This window comes from Drepanopeziza brunnea, assembly GCF_022702325.1.
Source record: "Drepanopeziza brunnea f. sp. 'multigermtubi' strain 214-2 chromosome Unknown ctg19, whole genome shotgun sequence".
Classification (NCBI taxonomy): domain Eukaryota; kingdom Fungi; phylum Ascomycota; class Leotiomycetes; order Helotiales; family Drepanopezizaceae; genus Drepanopeziza; species Drepanopeziza brunnea.
In genome coordinates this window covers 979070-996492 of record NW_027094082.1, presented here as the reverse complement: position 1 = coordinate 996492, position 17423 = coordinate 979070, and the positions used below count along the sequence as shown (strand labels likewise).

The 17423-nt window shown below is 52.5% G+C and overlaps 3 protein-coding genes across 4 annotated transcripts; 2 read left to right on the top strand and 1 right to left on the bottom strand.

The window, feature by feature from the left end:
- Positions 1 to 487: 487 nt before the first annotated feature.
- L3040_009053 (uncharacterized protein) lies at positions 488 to 2711 on the top strand (the record flags this gene model as incomplete). Its single annotated transcript, XM_066155824.1, has 4 exons — positions 488 to 1697; positions 1744 to 1888; positions 2043 to 2097; positions 2217 to 2711. The coding sequence occupies 4 exons, from the start codon at positions 488 to 490 to the stop codon at positions 2709 to 2711; spliced, it is 1905 nt and encodes a 634-aa protein (XP_066010110.1).
- Positions 2712 to 4178: 1467 nt separating this feature from the next.
- L3040_009052 (uncharacterized protein) lies at positions 4179 to 5611 on the bottom strand (the record flags this gene model as incomplete). The annotated part of the gene is made up of 4 exons (XM_066155823.1): positions 4179 to 4645; positions 4761 to 5181; positions 5252 to 5288; positions 5481 to 5611. The coding sequence occupies 4 exons, from the start codon at positions 5609 to 5611 to the stop codon at positions 4179 to 4181; spliced, it is 1056 nt and encodes a 351-aa protein (XP_066010109.1).
- A 1594-nt stretch (positions 5612 to 7205) lies between these two features.
- L3040_009051 (uncharacterized protein) lies at positions 7206 to 15671 on the top strand (the record flags this gene model as incomplete). Of its 2 annotated transcripts, none has more annotated exons than XM_066155822.1 (9): positions 7206 to 7391; positions 7531 to 8336; positions 8419 to 8938; positions 9053 to 10318; positions 10516 to 11140; positions 11195 to 12417; positions 12517 to 12564; positions 12693 to 14193; positions 14251 to 15671. In XM_066155822.1, 9 exons carry the CDS (start codon positions 7206 to 7208, stop codon positions 15669 to 15671), a joined length of 7596 nt encoding a protein of 2531 aa, XP_066010108.1. The 2 variants fall into 2 exon arrangements, with proteins under 2 accessions (XP_066010108.1, XP_066010107.1); XM_066155821.1 differs by having other exon boundaries at positions 14248 to 15671.
- Between the last annotated feature and the right edge of the window lie 1752 nt (positions 15672 to 17423).

The following is a 17423-nucleotide window of genomic DNA, read 5'->3' as shown; positions in this document are numbered from 1 at the left end:
CAGACGACAACACCACCACCAACATCGGGCGCCTGGGGCAACACCGATCTCTGTGCAAAGAAGGCCCTTGTTCTCGTCCAGCCAATTACTCTACACTCCGCGAACTACAAAGCATACGGTCGCGACTAAGGGAGGATTTCTACACACACAAGATCTTTGTTGTTGGTTCAAAGGCTGTCGTGTTCGTCAAGTCGGCTCGGCTTCACATCCAGGGCGGGTGAGACGACAGCGTCAGGAACGACCAGGCAGCGCCTACCCTCTCCCAAGGCCCAAGGGTTTCATATCTTCGGGGGATCTCTGTTCAGAAGCCATTTTGAAGCAGCCACTACTTCTGGCAACGGGCTTTGAGTGGCTATCTGCATCTGCTTAGGTGTTGTCGCGCTTGCATAGCCTCCTTTACACAGCCACCCGGCCTTGTGAGGCTGACAGCTTCGAGGAACCAGCTTGACGTTTGTTTCTAAGAACAGCAACCGGAAGTTTTGGAGGCATGGATCAGCAGCGTGGGAGGTCCCCGTCCGCTGGACGCCAACAGCATCAACAGCATCATACAACTCAGAATCACTCGCCGTCGCCGCAACCTTTCCCGGGTAATCCCTCGCTAGGACCCGGCTTTCAGACCCAACTCCAAGGCAACGACCAACGGTTCATGAACAACAATTTAAATCCTAATTCTGCATACGCCAATAACGAATTCATGAATCAACAAACACAACCCTTCCCCCAGGGCCGCCTCGGCGAGTCGCCATACATCCCGGCCACGGACTTTATGCAACAATTCAAGCAGGAGGAGCAGTCATCCCCGTACAATCAACCGCAATTGGGTAGCTTCACTCAGGACCTGATGAATGCCAGTTCGAGCTTCAACGACGGTGACTTTTCCTTGTTCCCGGCAAATCCAACCGAATACGACCCCTCATTCTTCCCAAACGACCCGGCTTCTGCCTCCAGAAATCAATCTGTGAACCCGTCGCAGATTGATATGTCGTCCCCTCAGAATGCGCCTACACCACCCAGCAATCTATTGCAACCCGATTCGCACTCTCCCGGCTCTATGCACAACTCTCCCAACATGAATGGAAAACAGTTTCAGTCGTCGCCAAATCACTCTAGGCAAGCTTCACTGGGCCCAGAGAGCGCCGCATTTCCTCATGGACAGAACTTAGAATGGAGTATGATGCCACCTCAGTTCACCACTCACAGAAGGACCCCATCTGAATACTCGGATGTTTCTGTTCCTTCTGCTCACCATTCTCCAAATCTTGGTCACCACGATAGCTTCGACCCGATAGATCCACGACATTCGCCAATGCAGAGAGCAGAGGATAGCATCTACGAAAATGTGCTTGGAATTGGAACTTTCTCTCTGACCGATAATCATATTCAACATTCAGTAAGCCCGGGACAAGGGTTGAGTCCTGCCCACAGCCCTGCCATCTCGCCTCGAGCTATCCCTCAGACGCTGCCGTCTATGGGCCAACCAAATTCCATGTATATGATGAACAATAACGTTTACGGTCAAAACAGCATCTATGATCAAACTCAACAGGAAGCATTTCCGCAATTGCCAAATGACATGGGCCAATGCCAACAGATGGTACCAGATATTAACGTCGAGTTTGCGCCAGCCTCAAGACAAAACAGTTTCGAACCACCAAAACCATCTCTGGATCAAGACGCCTTGACTCCCCCTGAGAGAGGTATTTAAATCGAACTCAAAAACGTGATTTCAACTAACATTCTTAGGTCGCCGTCGTCGAGCATTTACAGATCCGAACAAGAATGCTACGGGGGTGCCAAGACCCAGTGCACCTTCAAGTGTGTCACCTTCACTAGGAAATGAAGTTGCATCTTGCTCGTCGGATTCTCGCTCGCTATCACCAAATGACCGGTCCGGGACAAACTCTCCGACCAAGCGTCGTCAGTCAACATCTTCGCTTCCAAACCGAGACTACATCCTTGGCCTAGCAGACCCTGAGTATCAAGCAACAGCCGCTGAAAGTGGAAATACAAAGCGTATTCAAAAACACCCGGCTACATTCCAGTGTACACTTTGCCCAAAACGCTTCACTCGGGCCTACAACCTACGGTCTCATCTACGTACGCATACCGATGAACGGCCTTTCGTATGCACAGTCTGTGGTAAAGCATTTGCTCGGCAACATGATCGAAAACGACACGAGGGACTGCATTCTGGGGAGAAGAAATTTGTCTGTAAGGGAGAGCTCAAGCAAGGCGGCTCCTGGGGCTGTGGTCGTCGCTTCGCTCGCGCCGATGCGTTGGGTCGGCACTTCCGTTCCGAAGCCGGTCGAATCTGTATCAAGCCTCTTCTGGACGAAGAAGCCATCGAACGGCACCGAGTCTGGAACGAGCAAAGGATGCAGAATATGCACAACATGCAGCAGCCACAACCGTTGGGTCTCGATCAAAACGGTTTCCCTATAGACTCCAGCGGTAACTACGCCTTGCCTGCGGCGTTGTTGGCTCAATACCCTGCCCTAGCAGGATTGAGTTGGGACTCGGGACAAGGTGATGCTGGACTTGACGAAGATCCCAATCGGAGGAGCAGTTTCGATGCCTCCGGCTCAGAATACTACGACGAAGATAACGAAGGTGGCTATGCATCCGGACCCGGACCTCCACAGGGCTACGTCCAACCACAGATGCACGACGGATACAACGGTGGCTACAGTAGCGACATTGGGGCCCGCTGAACCCAGGGCATGAATGGATGAGCTTTTTCTGACGATTGGGCGCGAAGGTAATTTTTTGTTTTTGATTTACCATGGAGGCTTTTCGATTGACCGGATCTGGGATTTCAAAAAAAAGACTTTTTTCTGGGCGCATTCTAGATACCATTTGTTTGCTCTCTGCTCTGCTCTGCTCTGCTCTGCTCTGCTCTGCTCATGCTCATGCTCATGCTCAGACTGGCTCTTGTTTTTTGTTTACACTGAGCGGCGGTGGCGGCGGTGGCGGCTTTTTCCTGATGATGTTCGTCAGGAAATGGAAGTCCCCTTTTTTTCTTCCTTTCCCCTCTGTGTGGTGGTCATGTGTTTGCGTTTAGTAGTAGTAGTCTTTAGATGATGATGACGATGGGCTATAATGGCTCTTTCTAATGAACATTTGATGATTTTATTAAGAGCTCTCTCCCCTCTCTCTCTCTCTCTCTCTCTCTCTCTATCTCCCCCTCTCTCCCCCTCCCCCCCCTCTCTCCCCTCTTCCGCCTTTTCTTCTCTCCTCCTCTCTCCTTCTCTCACACTCTCTCCCGCGTTCCCTTCTCTTACGTGTACCACCTGTGCTCTGGTATCATTATCGTTCACCGCCCCCCACACCTCGCCCTTCATAAGCGGAGAAAAAAAAAAGAAGGAAAAAGGAAAAAAAGAAAAAAAAAAGAGAGAAAGAAGAGAAAAACGGAAAAGAAAGAAAGAAAAGAGAGAAAAAAAGGAAAAGACAAAAAAGAAAAAATTTATTTCTGACGCTTACTCCTAGACCGGAGAAGCGGGGAGGATACAGACCGACGAAGTCGCATCAAAGTGATTGAGTAGATTGATGAGATGCATCTCGCTGACGGATAGGTTTGCTGCTACGGTTCTGGGAGGCTGGGAGGCTGGGAGGCTGGGAGGGGACATGAGAGGGGGGCAATTTTGGGGGAAGGGGAAGGATGGGGGAAAGAGGGGGAAGAGGGAGAGGAGGTTGGGACGGGATTTTGGGGTTGGTTGGGTGGGTGGGTGTATCGGTACACTCCGTATGCAAAGAAAGGTACCGGTATGTAGGGGCTGGTTGAGATGGGAGGAGAGGGATGGGGAGTTGGGGGGGGGGGGGGGGGGGGGTGTTAGGATGGGTGTCGGTTGTTGGTTGGATGCGAGATGATATATTATATATATATTCTTTTTTCTTCCTGGTAATGGATTTGGTTGTTATTTCCGAGAGGGTGATTTCCTGTTCTTGTGTATATGTAGAGAGAGATGTACGCATTATGAGAAATAACACCCAGAGCGAAAGGACCGCCGTGTTAGGCAGGAAGCAGTAACAAACAGATCCCGAGATGGATTTGTGTATTGCGGCCCTTTATATACATATAATACGTCGCTTGGTATTCTTTGTTGTGAATTCAATCTACTTCATCTTGTAACATTTATGGATATATTTACCTTCTAGGCGAACTCTGTTTTTCTTCTATCTCACAGAGTGAACACGAGCTTCTCACCACTCACTTTCCCCTGTCTCATCTCGTCCATGCCTTTCAAAATGCCCTCGAAGCCCTTGCCGAACTTGTTCACGCTCGGCCGGTGCACCTTAACCTTCCCCTGCTCCAGCAGCGCCCTCGCCACCTCCCAGAACATCTTGCCGAACTCGAGATCCGCGGGCCGGGCCGGAACCTCGTTTGGTCCGAAGCGAAAGGACTCGCCAATGACGGTGTAGCCGAGCGTGGACCTGTACTCGACCTTGGCGTTCAGGGCCTTGACCTCTTCCTCCGGGACGGGGAGGAGGGTGCTGTAGACGCCGCCGGTGGTGGTGGACATGGCGGCTACTGCGATCTTGGGGCTGTCGCCCTCGGAGATGCAGTCGAAGACGTGGGCGATGCTGTCCTGGCTCCACTCTTGGATGTCTTTTGCGCAAGTCGGGGAGTTATAGTCGAATGCCGCGTCTGTAAGGCGGGGGAGTGGAGGTTAGCAAGCTGGACTCCTGGAAGAATTGGTAGAGCGGGGGGGGGGGGAATATCGATAACCGGGCAGATGGGTGGGAATCAAGAAAGAACGTACCAGCTCCAAGACTCTTGCAGTAGTCAAAGTTTCTAGGGGAGCACGTCACGGCGACCGTGAGCCCGGAAAGCTTCGCGAATTGGATCGCCAGAGACCCCGTCGCTGTCGAGCCCCCGTAGATCAGAAGGTAGGTCTTCTCGCTTGTAGGCTTGTCCGGCAAAGGCAACTTCAGGCTCTGGTACAGTCCTTGTCCGACCGTCGTGACGCCGACGCCGAGCGTGGACGCCTCTTCAAAGCTCAGGTTGTCTGGGATCTTGATCTGGAGATCTCCTTTGGCGGTGATGTACTCGCCGAATGCGCCGTCTTCCTTGTAGACGACATTGCCTCCGTGGGCGAAGCCTGCTACCCGGTCACCTTTGCTGAAAGGCTTTGTGACCTTGCTGCCGACTTCTTCGACGACGCCGGCGTAGTCGCATCCAACCTATACCCGAGGTGTTATTTCAGGGGTGCTCGGATGAGGGAGATGGGGTCGAGGGAGGATGTGCGCGTACTCGTGTTCCTTCATCACAGAGCCAATCGACGTGTTTCCTGTCGAACGCGTGGGGGTTAGTGATTTGCCTGTTTCAGAAGAAAGGCTTCAGGAGATGGATTAGAAGGGAAGAAGAGAACGAGAAGAGAGAGAGAGAGAGAGAGAGAGAGAGACAGAGAGAGAGAGAAACAAAGATCAGAAAATAGAAAAAAAGAAGAAAAAAAGGGGACGGATCAAAGCAGAAACCGTACCAATCGGTAGGATTCAAGGCAACGGCCTTGACTTTGACGATAATATAATCATCTCGGAGGACCGGGACGGAGGCTTCGACAGCCGCGGCCTCACCCGGCTTCTGGACAACGATAGCTGTGTTCTGGACCATGATGGTGTAGGGAGTTGGTAAGTGAAGCAAGTGGAATGAGAAGTGAAGTTTTAGATGTTCAAGTTATGTAGCGGTAAGTTGAAATGTCTCTTGTAGATTATATGAATGATATAAATATGTTACGGGTGGGCAGTACTTTTGTACCTACTCCGTAAAAGTACGGACTGATGTCACCACCCAAAGCATCTGAGAGTTCCATGACGAATTTGCTTGACTTAAAGCCGAAAAGCAAGGCCGAAAAGGAAGGCACCCCGCCGTCTGACTAATTGTGATTAGTAACCAGGTCATGCATGCCCATTGATGCTGTTGCTGTTCCTGTTCCTGTTCCTGTTCCTGTTCCTTCGAGATTCGGTCCGTGTGGGTGCAAGGATGTCAGATAACCGACGATTAATGATAAACAAACACATAAGTACCGGTACCCTAACACATCCAGGCTTTCGACGGGTAAAAGCCTGCGATGTCGTATGACCCAAAGCGTGATAGTCAGTTGACTCGTTGGTTAGCTGGTTAGCTGGTTAGCTGGTTAGTTGGTTAGTTGGTTAGTTGGTTAGTTATTTCGTTAGTTAGTTGCGTACCTAGCTGGTGATTTATACTCCGACAAGGCCTCGGCTACTCAAACACTTACCTCCGTACTTGTATTTGCTGGTCATGCATGAATGACCTCCTTCTCACAAATCACTGACTGTCTCCCAGCACCCACCCAGCCAACCAACCAACGATTGGATCTTAGGAAAGCCTCTTTCTTTTCTTACGATCTTGTGCATGATCGAATTGTCATATCAACGAAAAATTTGGCCTAAGATTTGACGGGCCCAGACTTGCGGTGAGGCCCTGCGATGCGTGTGTGGGGTGTGGCCCGCTCCTTAGGGGGGTTGGGAGTTTGGGGATTCCTTCCACAATGCCTTCCATCTTGTGAGTTGAGAGGCACGGTAGGCACCTCTATTCATTAACAGATAATTATAGAAGAATCTGCACCTAGTCGGCCGGCCAGCCAGCCCGTCTTGGTAAAAGCAAGCCTTTTTCTTTTTCACTGTTTCTTTCTTCCTCTCTCTCTCTCTCTCTTTCTCTCTCTCTCTGCTGCCCACGACCGAAAGACGGCATCGCCCAACAATTGATCACCGTCGTGTGTATTGGTGGCACGGCATACGGATAGTCACCTCGCGCGATAAGGGCATCTTGTGATACGGCCGTGTCTCAGGTTGTCCCTGCCTGGGGCTGCTGCGAAGAACGTTGGCGAGAAAACCCAAAAAAAAAACACCACCCTTCCCCCCCCCCCCCCCCAATATTATATATCCCTTGCGACAAAATATAGGGTGTTCCCCGTGTAACCCTCCTCTAAGTATTGTTCCCTTGGTTATTTTTTTTGGGGCTCGTTTTATTTTTGGATACAGAGCACACAGCGCACCCAGTACCCAGTATCCATCCAGTACCTACGCGCCTCATCTCCTCCTCCCTCAGCCATCTCCGAGGAAAACCGCCAATTCCATCCGCCCGCTCTCGCTCCCACCCCCCCCGCGTTCTCACTCAGTCGTTGAGCAGGTAGCCTCGATGAGTCGGATACCGACCCGCGCCTCCACGAGCTCGAATATCCAACATGGCGGCCGTCGAGGCTTTGTCGTACTGCGCCGATCGCCCAGGGAGCGAGTATGGGGCCTCCGCGACGATCCAGCCCTGGACGATTGGGTGGGATGAGGAGGACACGCGGATAAGGCTGAAGCAGATATCGAGGATATGGATACAAATACAACTGCGCACCCACCGCGCATGCCGCAAGCATTTGGTACGAACCGTGCAGATTCTTCTTGTCTCACCGGCCTCCTCAGCTGCAGAGTGCAGTAGCGGCGTAGCCATGCCGCACCGCACTCCAGCGGTGTGGACCCCAACAACCACCAACCCAAATCTCTAACAAGCATCAACAGGAAGTATTTTCGCATGCGGAATCGACGTGGCCATGCAGGTCGGATCTCCATCCTCTGAAGATATCCGAAAGCTTGAGCGCTGGCCGGGGGAAACATGTAGAACCTCCAAGTGACGAAGACGGCAAATCGTTCGAACCGACGACCGATGCACTTGCCAGAAAGCAGACATACGAGTCGACCGAAGCAAAGATTACCCCTTCCTCTACAGTGGAGAAGAGAGTAGACGACTCTTCACTCTTCCGGGACCCTACGATGGCCTTCGAGGTCGATTTCCAGTCTGGAGAAGGCTTCAAACAGGCCGGGAAGAAGGGAAAGAAGGCTGCCAAAGCACCTGCCGCCAAGTCGAAGTGGGATGGCGACGAGGATGATACGGCCAAGAAGGCAGAGGGCGAAGGAGGTGACGGTGACGGTGGGGAGAAGGGAGGTGACACTGGCGCTGGAGGTGACTCTGGCGCCGGTGGTGACTCTGGCGCCGGTGGTGACTCTGGCGCCGGTGGTGACGGTGATAAGAAGGACGATGCAAATGGCAACGGAGACGGGGCGGGTGAAAACCCCCCTGAGGACGAGTGGGATAGCTTCGCTCCCGTAAAGAAGGGGAAGAAGGGCAAGAAGGGCAAGGCAGAGGAGGCTGCGCCTGCGATACCGGCTGCGGACAAGTTCGATGCCTTTTCAGAGATCAAGTTGGACGACACAGGCCCAATTTTGGACTTGAGCTTCGACACTGGGACGACGAAGACAAGTACAGGAGCGTTTGGCTCGTGGGGCAGTAGTTGGGATACCGGTGGTACAAAAACAGGGGCAAAGAGGTCAGTAGGGGAAATGTACTGCTTGGAGAACCGAGCAGCACTGGCTGGAGATGGATATATTGCTGACTATGTGGAATGGTAGTGGCTGGGATTTCTCCGCTGTCACAGACACTGCTGCCGCCGACGAGCGGAAAGAGGCCGAAGGCAATCCTTGGAGTTTGGATCGTGGGAAGCCGAAAAAGAAGGGAGGCGTGGGATTTTCTTTCGGGGCTCTAGACGAGGAGGATCCAAAGAAGTCAGATTCTGATAAAAAGGACGACTCGTTTGACTTTGGCTTCTCCTCCGTCTCGTCGAAGAAGGATAAGAAGAAGAATGCCAAGAATAAGGATGTCTTTGCGTTCGAAGATCCCATCGAAGAGACCCCTGTGGTCGCCGAGGAGCCTGCTGCTGTTGCTGAGGATGATTGGAGTGGAATGGGCTGGGGGACTTCAAAGGGGAAGAAAGGAAAGGGTAAAAAGGGTGCTGTCGAACCCGATCCACCCAAAGTCGAACCGAAGATTGAAGAACCAGCTCCAGTGGTCGAAGATGATTGGTCATCGCCAGCTATTGTAAAGAAGGGGAAGAAAGGCAAGAAGGGTGCTATTGTTGAGGAACCCCCGAAAGTAGGCACTCATCCATTTTGTTCGCTTACGAAAAATTACAATATTTTGGCACCTCGGCTCGCTTGCCGTCTACCTACTATCACATATATTATGATGCTGACTGGTCTTTCCTAGGTGGAAGAGACGCCACCTGAGCCAGAGCCAGCCAAGGAAGAACCGGCCGATGATGGGTGGGGTTTCACGACGACATCTAAGAAAGACAAGAAGAAAGGAAAGAAAGGAGCGATAGTCGAGGAGCCTCCTAAGGTCGAGGAACCCATCCCCGAGCCAGAACCGGCCAAAGAAGACCCCGTGGATGATGGCTGGGGTTTCTCGACCAAGAAGGATAAGAAGAAGGGAAAGAAAGGTGCTGTTGTCGAAGAGCCTCCCAAGGTCGAGGAACCCATCCCCGAGCCAGAACTGGCCAAAGAAGACCCTGTGGATGATGGCTGGGGCTTCTCGACCAAGAAGGATAAGAAGAAGGGAAAGAAAGGCGCCGTTGTCGAGGAACCTCCTAAGGTCGAGGAACCCATCCCCGAGCCAGAACCGGCCAAAGAAGAACCCGTGGATGATGTCTGGGGTTTCTCGACCAAGAAGGATAAGAAGAAGGGAAAGAAAGGCGCCGTTGTCGAGGAGCCTCCCAAGGTCGAAGAGGTCCCCCCCGAGCCCGAAAAGGAGCCGGAACCCGTAGATGATGGCTGGGGTTTCTCAACCAAGAAGGATAAGAAGAAGGGGAAGAAAGGTGCTGTTGTCGAGGAGCCTCCCAAGGTCGAAGAGGTCCCCCTTGAGCCCGAAAAGGAGCCGGAACCCGTAGATGATGGCTGGGGTTTCTCGACCAAGAAGGATAAGAAGAAGGGGAAGAAAGGTGCTGTTGTCGAGGAGCCTCCCAAGGTCGAAGAGGTCCCCCTTGAGCCCGAAAAGGAGCCGGAACCCGTAGATGATGGCTGGGGTTTCTCGACCAAGAAGGATAAGAAGAAGGGGAAGAAAGGTGCTGTTGTCGAGGAGCCTCCCAAGGTCGAAGAGGTCCCCCCCGAGCCCGAAAAGGAGCCGGAACCCGTGGAAGATATTGGTTGGGGGGCCCCTGCAAAGAAAGACAAAAAAGGCAAGAAGGGCAAATCTGTCGTTGAAGAGCCCCAGGTCCAAGAAGTCAAGTCACCGGATCCCGAGCCTGAGCCCGAACCAGCTGCAGAAGATTTTGGATGGGGAGCTCCTGTTGGCAAAAATAGTAAGAAGTCAAAGAAGGGTAAGGCTGCTGAAGAAGTCTCCAAGGTAGAGGAGAAAGTGCCGGAGCCGGAGCCAGAACCTGAGCATGTGGTCGAGGATGTCGGATGGGGCACTCCTGTCGTTACAAAGGGTAAGAAAGGCAAGAAGGGTAAAAATGCAGTCGAAGAGCCTGTTAAGGTAAGCAAAAACTTCCTTGTTAATATTCTTCGCTTGCTTTCGAAGAGGCGGAACCTGCCCGCACAATTTGCTTGTTACAATTCACTTGAACAAAACATCTCCTTCATGGAGTTGCTGGTGCGACTCGGACTGGGTACAAGTGTGCCAAGTGACTCTTGCAACCGTCAATGTAGATTCGAAGTCTGATAATCCGTCAGGTCGAGCCAGTCAAGGAGCCTGATCCAATTATCGATCCCGAGCCCGAGCCCGAACCCGAGGCAACTGGTGGCTGGGGCTCATGGCTCGGTGTCGGAAAGAAAAAGTCAAAAGAAGAACCGAAAGCAAAGGATCCTACCCCAGAATCCGAGCCAACACCTGTCGAGGAAGACACCGGATGGGGATTCTCTGCTCTTACTTCGAAGAAGAGTAAGAAGAACAAGAAAGACAAAGCGGTTGTTGAGGATGACCCAAAGGTCGAGGAGCCGACTCCAGACCCTGAACCGGTCATCGAAGAGAATGCCGGTGGATGGGGAACATTTTCCTTATCCTCCAAAGACAAGAAGAAGGGGAAGAAAGGCAAAGAAGATCCTCCCAAAATCGAGCCCACACCCGAGCCTGATCCAGTCGTGGAAGAAGAATCCGGATGGGGATTCGGTTTCGGTAGCTCAAAGACTAAAAAGGGGAAAAAAGGCAAAGAAGAGCTCCCCAAAATCGAGACCTTGCCCGAGCCTGACCTAGTCGTGAAAGAAGAGTCCGGTTGGGGCTTCGGATTGGGTTCGAAGAGCAAAGACAAGAAGGAAGGGTGGGGAGAGTCTCCAAAGGTCGAGCCGGTTCCCGAACCAGGTGAGTGCAGCCTGTTCTCAGATAAGACGGGGAGATGCTAATCTGCTTGAAAAGAACCCGTTCCCGAGACAGATTTTGGATGGGGCTTCGGGACTTCGTCTAAGAAGGACAAGAAAAAATCCAGTAAGACAAAGGAAACATCCCCAACTCCTCCCCCCCTCATCGAGGAGACGGTGGCAGAGGACGATGATTGGACAAACTGGGGCCAGAATAGTACCACCAAATCCAAAGACAAGAAATCAAAGGCACTCGTCGAAGTCAAGGATGAGATTCCCGAACGCGCCCCGACTCCTCCACCTGCTGTACCTGAAGCCGAGGACGGCTTTTCGGGATGGGGAACTTCAGCGAAAGACAAGAAAAAGAAGAAGGGGAAGTTGGCAGAGACTTCGGTCTCCGACGATCCGATTAAGCCCGATGCCATCGAGGAGCCAGTCATCGATACGTGGGGTTCTGTTTCTAAGTCGAAGAATAAGGATAAAAAGAAATCCAAGAAGGGCGCCTTCGAGGTAGTGGACGAGACTCCACCCGAGCCTGAACCTGCGGTCGAAGAAGCTAAAGTTGTTGAGGATGACTGGGGCACAGGGTTCGGATCTACTTCCAAGAAAGACAAGAAGAAAGGGAAGAAAAGTGCGTTCGATGCCATCGAAGAGGCGCCATCCGACCCACCCGTCGTTGAGGAACCCAAAGCCGCTGAAGACGAATGGACCTCAACATTCGGATTCAGTACATCCAAGAAGGACAAGAAGGAAGGTAAGAAGAAAGGCCTCGAAGCCGTTATCGAAGCACCTCCTCCGGCCCCGACGCCTCCCGCAATGGATTTGACAGAGCCAGAACCGGAATGGAATTTCGCACCTGTTGAGAAGACGAAGTCCAAGGAAAAGGAGGTCCCTGCCAAAAAACTGAGCAAGAAGGAGCAAAAAGAGGCCGACAAACTGGCCGAGAAGGCTAAAAAGAAGGCGGAAAAAGAAGAGGCCGAGGCGAAGAGGAAGGCTGAAGAGGAAGAGGCCGCAGCCAAAGAAGCTGAGGAGTCAGCCAAAGCCGAGGCTGAAGCCGAGGAAGCCAGGCTGAAGGAAGAGGAAGCCAAGCTGAAGGAGGAGGAAGCCAGGCTGAAGGAAGAGGAAGAGGCCAAGGCCAAAGCTGCGAAAGCTCCGAAGTTGTCCAAGAAAGAGCAGAAGAAGGCCGACGAGCTTGCGAAAAAGAAGAAACTCGAAGACGAAGAGATTGAGGCTGCGTTCAAGGAGGCGGAAGAAGAGGCTGCGCGAGAGGCTGAGGAGGCGGTATGTGTTGCGCACTTTTCGATTCCTTTCTTTCGCCCTTGGTCGTGATCTTGGTCTTGAGGTGTTCACAGATCACTTGCTGACCCCTTCCCCTACCAGACTGCCAAGGAGATCGAGGAGAAGGCCGCTCTGGCCGGCGCAAAGAAGGTAAGCAATTCATTCATTTCGCCGCCCTGCCTCCACACAGTTCATCCCGTGCAGGTTACATATCCATACTGGGACCTTAGACACTTATTTGATGAATCAAGCATCGATCCACTAACTCTTCGCGACAGTCCAAAAAGGATGGCAAATCAAGCAAATCCAAAAAGGGTGCGGTAGAGGATCCTGAGCCGGAGCTAGACCTGATTGAGCTCAGCCCGAGCAAGGAAAAGGTCGAGATCGAGGACAAGTCGGAAGTATTCAGCTTCTGGGGTGCAAGCACTAAGAAGTTGAGCAAGGGCGCGGCTCGCGACGAGACTGCGACCGCTGACCAGGCGAACCTCCTGCCTCTTACGAGGAAAGCAGTGGGCGGCGGCAGCAAAATCGCTGATAGGTTGAAAGCCTTTGAGTCACCCAAAGAAGTTGAGGAGCCACTCCCGCTACCTCCGCCTCCGCCCCCCTCGCCTCCTCCGCCAGCCAAGGAGGATAAGAAGAAGTCCAAGTCCAAGTCCAAAAGAGAGAAGGATGTTTTTGAAGCCCCAATTCCAGTTCCAGACCCAGACCCAGACCCAGTCGTCGAGGAGCCACTTCCGCTGCCTCCGCCTCCGCCCCCTTCGCCTCCTCCGCCAGCCAAGGAGGATAAGAAGAAGTCCAAGTCCAAGTCCAAGTCCAAAAGAGAGAAGGAGGTTTTTGAAGCCCCAATTCCAGTTCCAGTTCCAGACCCAGAACCAGAACCAGAAGCAGAACCAGAAGCAGAACCAGAAGCAGAAGCAGAACCAGAACCAGAACCAGAACCAGAACCAAACCCAGACCCAGACCCAGTCGTCGAGGAGCCACTTCCGCTGCCTCCGCCTCCGCCCCCTTCGCCTCCTCCGCCAGCCAAGGAGGATAAGAAAAAGTCCAAGTCCAAGTCCAAATCCAAAAGAGAGAAGGAGGTTTTTGAAGCCCCAATTCTAGTTCCAGACCCAGACCCAGTCGTCGAAGAGCCACCTACCCCGCCTCGGAAATCCAGATCCAGCGCAGTTCCCGGCAGCTTTCCTTCGGACCTCTTAGACGACGAATTCGTTGAAATGCCCAGTGCTAAAAAGTCAAGTAAGAGAAAATCCGCAAGTAAGTCCAAGGAAGCTCCAAAGGAGGTGGAACCCGTAGTCGAAACCCCCCCAACTCCGCCTCCGGAGCCCAAATCATCAAAGAAGGATCGCCCTCGTGTTGTTCGTGATGGAAGCTCTTGGGGTGCCTGGGGAGCAGCTCCAGTCGGAGAGAAGGTGGAGAAGAAGTCCTCCAAGGATCGCAAGTTGGCCCCCGAGGAGAAGAAATCGTCCAGGGAATCAAAGTCCAGACGGTCCGATAAAGGAGATAAAGTCTCGTCCAAGGACTCTTCATCCGACAAGGCTGATAGACCTCCGATATCCAGGGGTTTTACCAGCATGTTTGGCGCAGCACCACCGTTATCAAGATCAAAATCCGAAAGGAGGTCCAGTACTTCTGGGAGGAACAGTTCCAGAAGGCAATCAGTCGTCGACAGTGGTCTTATATCTCCTCCACCCGAGATGTCCTCGAAAGCGGCGAAATTGCTCGGTGTCACTCCCGGTAAGCTTGCGAGAAGCAAATCCGAAAAGAAGAGCAAATCACGGGGTACGTTCTAGCTCCCATTCTTTGATGAGAGAGAGAGTTGACTGACGACCAAAGTAGGTCTTGAAGATGACGATGATATTGTTGTTGTGGGAGCTGACGACATCTCTCCTCCTCGCGAAAGGTCGAGACGTGACCACAAAAGAAAATCGAAGGTAACGCAAGACTCGGGCCCGCCCCCGGCCGTTCCAATGCCACCTGCCACCAACGATATGCCATATTGGAGACCAAGGGGGTCACCATCCAAGGATCGGAGTGCTAACGGTCGATCGTCAAAGCAGGCCAAGCAAGACGAAGACATTGTAATGGTGGATGCTGGTGGCCCGACCGAAATTCCGGGACTAAAGAGGTCTGACTCGAGTGCGAAGAAAACAGGATTTGGTGGAATGTTGGGTGGACTCCTCTCCAAGCCTCGCCCCGAAACGAAACGTCGCTCCACCTTAGAAGACGGCGGTGCGCGTGGCTTGAGACGAGAGGATCGAAAGATCAAACGTTCTTCTGAGGATGCCGATATCACGATGACTGGCGGACTGGCCGAAGAGGATGAGGAGGCCCAGGCTGCTAGGCGTGCAGCTCGACGTGCTCGCAGAGCTGAGAAGGAAGCCATGGAGAGAGCTGCCGAGGATGCTCGAAAGGCCAAAGATAAGGAACGAAGAGAGCGGCGCCGGAAACAAGAAGAGGAATCGGAAGCCCGTCGGCAAGAAGATAAGGAAGCTCGACGCGTAGCTCGACGGGAGCAGAAAGCTCTGGAGGAGGCCGAAAGACAAGCTGCTGAAGCTAAAGAGGTCCAACGTTCTGAACGCCGTCGTGCCAGGAGAGCCGAGCGGGATGCCAGAGCCGAGCGGGATGCCAGAGCCGAAGCCACTCACACAGATGGTGAGCCACTGGTGGAGACACCGGGGCGTCTCCGCAGATCTGATCGTCGCAAAAGTCACGTGGATGGCCCGGAGGACGAGGAAGACCGCCGTCGAAGGCGCGAGGAAAGACGCGCCGCTCGTGGTATCGATACTCCAAAGACTAGCCGCCGCAAGTCAGCACCTATCGTCGACAGCTATTTCGACTCGAGGCATGGGAGCACGGCACGTGGCGAGCCGGAGCACGAACCCCGACGCAAGAGTCACAAATCAGGCTGGCCACATTCAGGCACCGATTCATGGGTTCAAGATCATACTGATGCGCCCCCTCCGCCAGAGGATGCGCCCGCAACCGATGGTCCTGGCGACGTGACGGCTGGTGATGAGAGAGAACGGCGACGCATGAGGAAGACGCGCCGACACGCCGACGACGAGGCAGAGGAGTACGCAGAAGAAAGGCGGAAGAGGCGTGAAGCCCGTCGCAACGAGAGGGAGCAGGTGAAGAGCTCTGAGGGGAGTCAGGGTGATGGCCGGAGGTCGAGTCGCCGCCGCGAATCAGGCTTTATAGAGCCGCGGTCGAGGGCGCCCAGTTCACAGGGCGGGATCTTTAGTCGTTGGAGAAGGTGAGATAGTTTTGTTTCTGGAGAGCATTTAGCGGGAGCGTTGCGGCATGGAGCTTGGGATTATTCCAAAGTCTATTTCAAAACCTTTGTGCGCGGATTGAGTCGTTGAAGTTTGGTTTGTGGGACGTGGATGGTTGCTGGGCCGGGATTGGATTTTACTGGGCCGGTGGTGGTTTGGTATTGCATGAAGAGGAGGCCCTATCTATCTACCTTTGTTTACCACACTTTTGTTGGAAGTAATCAAGCGACATTGTATTGTAGAAGGGGGAGGCCTCTGGCTGTGTGGATGTGGGTGTGGGTGTGTTTTCTGAGATCGAAAGAAGAATGCTATGGGAAGGGGAAAGGACAACCCTCGGCAGCAGCAAGAAAACTCGATACGGAGATCCAAATCCCATGCGTCAGAACAGCCTCCCTCCCTCCTCTTGTGCAATATATATATATATGTATACGAACAGATGTTTGGGCGAGAGAGAAAATGCCACCGTTTCACTACTTACCGCTCTTGTGGTGGTGCTGGCGACGAGAGAGGAGGGGCTATGCGGGAGAAGTGCTTGCTTGCTTGCTATCTAGGTAGGTAGGATAGATAGATGGATGCAAAGTTGCAGAATAAACCCCATCGGGAGAGCTTGGAACAGCGTGATTAGATGTGTGTGTGTGTGTTTTATTTTTCTTCCCGGTCATCCTAGACTTAAATCTCTCTCTCTCTCTCTCTCTCTCTCTCTCTCTCTTTCAGAGCCGACGTATTATATATAATAGTACTGTCGTCTGTCTATTGATGAAGGCAGCAACGTATCTTGCTACAGACAAGGTCTGTCTGCTCTTGTTCTGCCTGTCTGCATTTGTTCCGTCGTGGATATTTGCTGCGCTGGCTAAGAGAGATATTCATCGTTGATTATCGACTCTCCCTGCGGCTTTTGATCACTTGTAAAAATAAAAATAAAATCAAATCAACAAAAAGGCTGTGACTTTGTTTTTGGCACCCTTGTAGAGTGTCAGACCTCCCTTTTTTTTCTCTTCTTTTTTTTTTCTCGAGGCTTCAATACCGCGTGTGATACCTACCTACCTTGATGATTTCGTCTGTGCGGAAGGAACTTGCGGCCTTTTTTATTTTTGAGCTGCAGCAGCTGTACTATCTATCCTCGATGTACTAATACCTACGCGGTGCACAAGAAATATATCAAGAAGAAGAAAAAGGTGAGGTGGGGGGAGGTGGGGGGGGTGGATATCAGAAGTCGTGCGACGAAAAGTACGCCTTTCATTAGATTATATAAGCTAGATACCTATATATAGATAGATAGATAGATAGATAGATGCATGCATGCATGCATGCACGCATGCATAGACTCACTTCTTTTTTTTTTTTTTTTTTTTTTTCATCCCACCCTATCCCCTCTCTCTCTCTCTCTCTCTCTCTCTCTCTCTCTTATACGTGGCTGCATATGGTCAAGTGCCACAAGCCACTTCGTATAAGTCACGCAATGCGTGCATGAACGAGCCTTGTGGTGTAGCTGGTCGATCACGTGTTCTAGGTCTCTCTCTCTCTCTCTCGCCCCCTCTCTGTCTTTTATTTTGTCCCTATAAGGAAGTCCGATCCCTGGGTTTTGCCGAGAGAGTTAACCAGCGGGGTGCAGCACAGCACAGCACAGCACGACATCCGCTGCCGCCGCCGCTGTTCCTGGTCGCTCGGGTTCTGATACCCAGAAGCGTCACGTCAGCCGGTCAGTCAGTCAGATACTCACTCAGATCGGGGGACTCG